The sequence below is a fragment of the Parus major genome, chromosome 1, assembly GCF_001522545.3.
Source record: "Parus major isolate Abel chromosome 1, Parus_major1.1, whole genome shotgun sequence".
Lineage (NCBI taxonomy): Eukaryota > Metazoa > Chordata > Aves > Passeriformes > Paridae > Parus > Parus major.
The window spans coordinates 15,444,596-15,451,343 of record NC_031768.1 but is presented as its reverse complement, the minus strand read 5'-3'; the positions used below and the strand labels follow the sequence as shown (position 1 = coordinate 15,451,343).

Below are 6,748 nucleotides of genomic sequence, written 5' to 3'. Positions count from 1 at the left end.
TTAAAAATATGTTCAAAGAAGGAATAAGCTGTTTTTCTTGATCCCTGGAGAGTCTAGAAGATGTCACAGCCTAAATTGCAGCAAGAGAGAAAGAGCCCCCGTGGTACAAAAGGTTTCCCACAGCAATTCCTACACATGGCAGTAGCTGCCCCAGCCAGTTTCTGGAAGCACCAGCACCAAGGGCTCCAGGGGGAGAAAGACAAATGCCCACTGTCACTGGCCAGCATGGGCCACGCTAGGTGACCTTCCAAGGCCCAGGCATGGGGGCTGCCTCTGCCTGATGGTGCAGGGCCATGCCCTCACCTCACAGTGGTTCAGTTCCACCAGTGCCATCAGCAGCTGGATTTGGAACACACCAGCTCTGCAACACCAGGTGCAAAGGGGAAGCAGCTGAAGGACACCAGACAAACACAGCTAAAGGCTCCCCCCCTTACCTGGCATGCACTCCAAGCCGTTTGCCTCGCTGGACCACACTGAGTTAGGGCCTCCTTGGCAATCGCATTTGCAAGCCTTGCTGTGCCACAGCTCCAGTCTCTCATCCTAAAAGGAAAGGTAAAAAATGAGTAATAAATCAACACAGTCATCAACAATGGTGTCACGAGGCCAAATCTGAATTCTGAACCTTAGACAAATGCTTTTGCCTGTCTGGACTGCTGCACCTTGTCTGAGACCCTTTCCTGTTGCCAGCTCAGCATGAAACACAGAATTGTATCATGGATTCAGAGGTCAGAGCATGTGCCTGAGCTTGAAGGCCCAGGTGCCCTCCCTCCTTCTGCCCGAAGGCACCAGGGCTAGGCAGTGTCAGACTCCCAGCATTTACCTGGCAGCAGGACTATCCAGAGAGACTTACCTCTCCTGGGGAGAGGGCCATCACAGCTGGGCAGTGGGCATGGAGGGAAGGAGAGAGAGAGAAGTCAGAAACAAAGATGCTGTAATTAGGAAATACAATCAACATTTACTCCTGAGACAGAGACAAACAAATAGAGGAAGGACTGACAAATCTACCACATTTCCCCGAGCTGATTGCCAGGAGAAGGCAAGAGAACACGGGCAGGAACACTGCATGTGCTCATGCCTGTGCTACCCAACTCCATCAGGTTTTCTGCCAGATGTCTTTGACATCTCACCTTTCTGATCAGATACACCTGAATCACCCTGAAGCAAAACACTAACTGTACCCCTCTGTCTGCTTTACAGCTAATTTTGCCAATATCCATTTTTTCTGTCTCTCTGCTCCACACTTTCCCTGTCACATTTTCCCTTTAAATTGTTTAAGCTGATGAACTTCAAGGGTGAAATCCTAGCCTGGTGCCACTGCAGATCCCAAGCATCTTTGGAGGAGATAGGGCACCTCATGAAGTGCTTGGCCTGAGATCACTCCCTCTGGATGTGACAGAGAAAAAAGAAATGTAAATAGGCCTTCCTAATCTGTTTTACAGACAAGACTCCCTTTTTCCCTTTCTTAGAGAAAACCAGTAATTGTGGCTGTAGAGGAAGAGATGCTATTTCTGCAACATCTGACCTGTTTTATCTCCTGCCTCTTACTGAGCAATGGCTTTTTTATGAGGCTTTTTCCTTACTGAAAAGGCTCTTCTTGCTTCATAGTGAAGTCCAAAGCAGAGTATGTTAATAGCTTTTAGACTGGTAGAATATTTCCCAAACAGCTATGAAAATAAAATAATAAAAAATAATCCCATGACTGCTGGTAACTCATCAACACAAGTCAAATATCAAACATCAGGTTTTCAAAGATGTGGGTAATCTACAAGCTAGTAAGGAAAAAGTGATTGAGCAGGTAAAAGCTTGCATACAGGAACCATGAGAAAGCTGCCATCTCCAGAGGTTTTGTGAATATGAAAACATGATTTTTTTACCAAATGAATTAGACTCTGAATTATTCACTGAAATCTAGTTATGATTTATTCATTCATACACTTCACTTTGCTGAGCCTAGGAAGCTCCAGCTAATGCTGGGAATTTACATCTTACATTACTATAGCAAGTTTTATCTAAAAAGACTCACAAACACAGAGCAATTACAATCAGCTAATATAAATAAAAAATATAAGCTATATACAGAGCTCTGTTTATTACTGAAATGCAACCACTCCTTGGGTGTGAAAATGAGTCAAAATGTATCAAGAGTCTAAAAGAAACACCACAAAAAGCAAAGTGATGAAGAATTTTTTTAAAATTCCTTTCTCTAACACAGGGATGGTCTCCTGTACTTCAGTGTCCCAGAGTAGCATTTCTGGCATCAGAAACTTACCACATTAACCAATGGCATTGTCCCTGACAGAAGAAGTAAACACCAGTCTACAATAAAAAATTGTGGCTTCTACTCAGGGCCAAGAGGGAGGCAGGGATCACCCAGAGCCCAGCATGCTCAGGAGGAAAACATGCTTGTACATCTCCAGACACCTTGGAAAGTGTAGGCTGGGCGCCCCACACAGCACTGCACTACACCTTTCCCAGCCTAAGTGATACCAAGCCGAGCCCTGGGAGTCCTTTGTGCAATCAGAAAACCAAGGCAGAGGGGAAAACACAAAGCTACCCCTGTGCTGTGCCACATGGGGCAAAGAGTTTGACTTAAACCTTTGTGAAGGTGATTTAAGTTAATGCTATCAGTCAATACAAGAGAAATCAAGATTTTATCATTTACCAAAACTGGACCACCTTTGCCAATAAAAGTGATGCAGTGCCTGCTTCTCCTGCCTGTCCTGTGCTGTTTGATGCCAGTTCTGGAGAGACAGTGGTACCTGGGGCATGAGATCCAGACTGGCAGGTGTCTCTCCTGCCCCCCTGGCCATGGAATGGTGCTCTTTCCCAGCAGGACAGGTGCACTAGCTGCAAGGGCTTCATTACCCTGGCATCAAGGATGACTCCCCAGCCATCAAACCTGCGGTGTGCTCCCACTGCCCAGCAATCCCTGGCCCACAGGGCTGCAGGCTTGGCTCCTTCCATCTGCTTAACCACTTTATTTTCATCTTTAAAAGATCGGTTTTTTGTGGAGAAAACTTTTGTGGGTTTTTTGGGATTTTTCTTATGGTGGTTTAACATACTTCACCTGAAAAAGGGGTTGGAAAAGGTTTCTTTTGGATCATTGACTCCAGCCATTAACCTAAGGAAGTTATGTTCTATGACTGTAATGTGGTGAGGCCTGCTCTTGAGCATGCCTGGGGTGGGGCAAGGGGAAGTGAGTTACCAGGATGGTGTAGGATATTGCTTTGTGACCATGCTGAGCCCTTTAATAGGCCTCCTGAGTCCCTCCCTTTGAGAACTAAGACCAAAATTTAATATGCCATTGACACATGCAGCTGGAAACTCAACAGCTATGAGTGAAACAACAGGTAAAAAAGGAATATATTTCAGGTGAGTGGGTGTATGGTAGCATCAATTCAACCACCAGGAATAAATCCTCCTCCCCAGGTGACCCAGTATTTTGTGGGTGGTGGCACTCAGCCAGTGGTGTCTGTTCCTGACCTACGAGAGTGGCTTTGAGGGCTTTTAGCCTCATCTGCCAGGGGACACCACTGCAAATCAAAAAAAGGGTGTGTATTTTAAGCACAAAAACCCTTTTTTCCATGCAATGTCTTATTGGGTCAGTCTCACAACACAGAGTGGTACAAAGGCAGTGCCAGGGCACAGGTGGTGGCATGCCTCCCCTCTGTTCCAGCTGGGCTGGGCACCTCAACTCCTCACCACATAACTTGCTGATTTAAACACCTCAAATAGGAATTCAGCTTCCCCTTCTTCAGCTATGAAAGGTGAACTGCTAAGGGCTCGCTCCCACAAAGGTCTCACCCATCCAGCCATAGTACAGAGGAGCAGCAGGCTTGGTGTGGGGTAAGCATAGCTGTGGATGGCCAAATGCCCTGCCTGATAACCCCTGGCTTTGGGAAAGATGCCCTTGCCTGCAGTTGGCCACAAAACATAGTAATTGATATATTGGTGTGTTTACAACTGTGACAGACCCTGTCCTAAAAAGGAAATGAAGAGGAAAGCTGGCTGCCAATAGTCTAAAAATGTGATGGGCAGCATGCTTTTATAGCGAGCGTGTTTGCCTTCAAGGAAGGTTACAAAGATAATTGGTAATTGTAGGTCAGACAGAACCAATTGCTGCAATTCAAGGGAGAGTCATAAGGCCTGCACGGCTGCCAGGGGCTGTTGTTTTAAAAGCTCAGGACTGACAAGAACCCCAAAACATTAAAAAAGAAAGAGCTTTATTAACAGCCTGCCAGGACCAGGACCAGCAAACCATTAGTTCAGTGAAATAAATTATTATCCATGTTTTTGGGAGGCAGGGTGATAAGGCATGTTCCTTTCCTGTCCCTTTGTCCCACCCTGCAGTGTGGTGCATCCAGAGCACTGGCATGCACAAATGCTATCCCATAATACAAGATTTAGGGACCAGGGCTTGGGACAAGATCCAGGGGATGATTTTGTGCCAGGGAACCTGTGTTGGTGAGGCTGGGCTGGAGCCCAGTTCCTGAGATGTCTCCACTTGGCACCTGCTGCTGAGCAAGATGAAGGGGAATGATACTCCAGGAACTGATCCAGGTTTGGGGAAGAAAGAAAAGAGTTGAGGTGCCAGGATGGGGTTTCCTGAGTCGGAAGCTGGGTAAAGCAACAGCCACAGCTTAGGGCTACTTGGGAAAAGGGGTAATCAATAGCAAGGAAACTCAGCTGCTGGCGTTTTAATGTCAGGAATAGAAAATTTGTAATCATTAGGAATGTGGTTAAACAAGAGAAAGGAGGAAGACAAGTGTGGGCAGAAATAACACTGTCAAAGGCTATGTTCAGTACAGTAACTCTGAGGAATCATATTCACTATCCTGACCATAAAGTCACAGAAGCGAGTCATCTTTTAGTAGGAATTAATGACAGATATACAAGCATGAGAAAGCACATTTTAAATGTGAAATGTAAAAAAGAAAGAAATAAAATATAACACAGAATAAATGTCAGTGACTCAATTTACTGGCTTAAGTTCAAATAAACTTGATCATTGCAGGAAAAGTATGTGAAAATGTTCATCTCGTTATTTATTCACTTTATTATATAGGTGTCCTAGAAGTTTCAGCTGGAAAATTGTTAATTTTTTTTGTCTCATCTCTGTAAGCAACATCTCAGTTTAACAGCACTCAGAGAGGTAAAATTATTTTCTCTCCTCCCAATGGAGAGCAATGCCTCCATGCTGCAGCAGTGCTTTCTGGGCTCCTTTTGCACAGATAGTCACCTGCTTCCCTTCTGCACCTGTGGGTTACGGGGTAGGGGAAAGGAAAACATCTTAAACCCCAGAAATAGAAGACTGGGGCCCCAGAAAGGCTCCAAAAAGTCCTGAAAATGAAAGGAATGGCTGGAACGGGTGGCACTGGTTTTACCATGCTTTCTGAAAGGCCCTCTTCCCTGAGCACTGCATTAGAAAGCATCAGGAAGCAGAGTTAGGTAACAGCCTGTAGAGCAATACAGAGGGTCGAGGCACTGAAAAAAGCATTGCAGTGTCTCTGTGCCCATTGGGTGCTAGTTTGTATCTCGCTATATTATTAACTTCGGCTATTTTTACATCCCAGCCCTGAAAATCGTGCCAGGCGGCTGAGGTGACTCACATCAGGTTGCAGCAGCCTCTGTAAGAAGGTGCATTTCGGGAAGCTGCCACGTTCGTGGCACTCTCCCCACGTCTCCTTGCCCCTGTGCCGGAGGCAGTGGTCCCAGGGCACCTGCAGCAGCCCCTGCCGGTCCCCAGGACCCCCGGGCAAGCACAGCCCCCCTGCCACAAGCTTCGTGATCGCTTTTGTCGATTTTCCCCTGGGGCTTTTTCCATGGCCACGCTAGGCAGGCTCCACGGGACCGTGTGTTGTGCGAACAGCACCTTTATTTCTAAAAAGCGTGGGCTTAAATGGTCCGTGGGAGCCGTGGCCGCAGGCAGAGGCCTCCAGGACACGGGCAGCTCTGCCAGGGTGCCCATCCAGGGGCTCCAGCAGCTAAAGCCACGCTGGCCAAGCGCTCAGCCCGTTTCTCCTGTAGATGACATTGTGGCCCCAGCAGCAGCCAGCGGGACGCCAGCACCCCGGCACACATCAGCCTGCGAGCACCGATCTCTGCTGGTCACTGGCAGAGCCAGAAACTCAGGGCAAAAGAACATCAGCCTGCGAATGGGAGGTCTCATACTTTGTGTTAAGCTTCTCTCTCAGGCTTTAAATCTGCTCCTTCCTCCTTCGTTTTGTAGGGATTCTTCACAGTTGTATTATTTTAATTTCCATTTGATTTGCTTTATTTGAATGATTTTCGTTAGGTTTTCCGTTTCATTCATTTTTATTGTGGTCCATTTAATATTTACTGGTATTTAGTTGAAGGCAATAATAAACATATTTAACTAATCACAATTACACTTATTTAATTCGTATTAATTTATCTTTTTGCATAATGTTTCTACTATTTTTTTTGTGTTGTGACAATATTTGAAAAAAGCTAAATTAATTTGAAAAAAAAAAAATCTCCCCTTCCTCCCTTTTTTCTTAAGAGATGTATAATTAATTATCTTGTTTCCCAAAGTGTTCCTTAGAAACGTTTGGCATTTTCTGACCTTATTGACATGTTTGTTCCTTCCTGCTTGGAACTACGCAGAACATTGCCTGCATAGTAATTTCATTAGATGCATTGATTATGCCAAAGGGCAGCATTGCTGTAGATGTTATTTACTGTGATCCAAAGGCATGTTTGAACCTTGATTTTTTTAAATTTTTTT

General features: G+C 45.5%; 1 protein-coding gene across 1 annotated transcript in view; it reads right to left on the bottom strand.

Annotated features, from left to right (window-relative positions):
- The window catches only part of RS1 (retinoschisin 1), a 13,054-nt gene that overhangs the window by 4,260 nt on the left and 2,046 nt on the right, over positions 1-6,748 (bottom strand). The window contains exons 2-3 of the mRNA XM_015617777.2: positions 851-876; positions 435-540 (exon numbers count right to left, since the gene is read on the bottom strand). Coding sequence (XP_015473263.1) covers positions 435-540; positions 851-876 — 132 coding nt within the window. The remainder of the gene's footprint in view (positions 1-434; positions 541-850; positions 877-6,748) is intronic.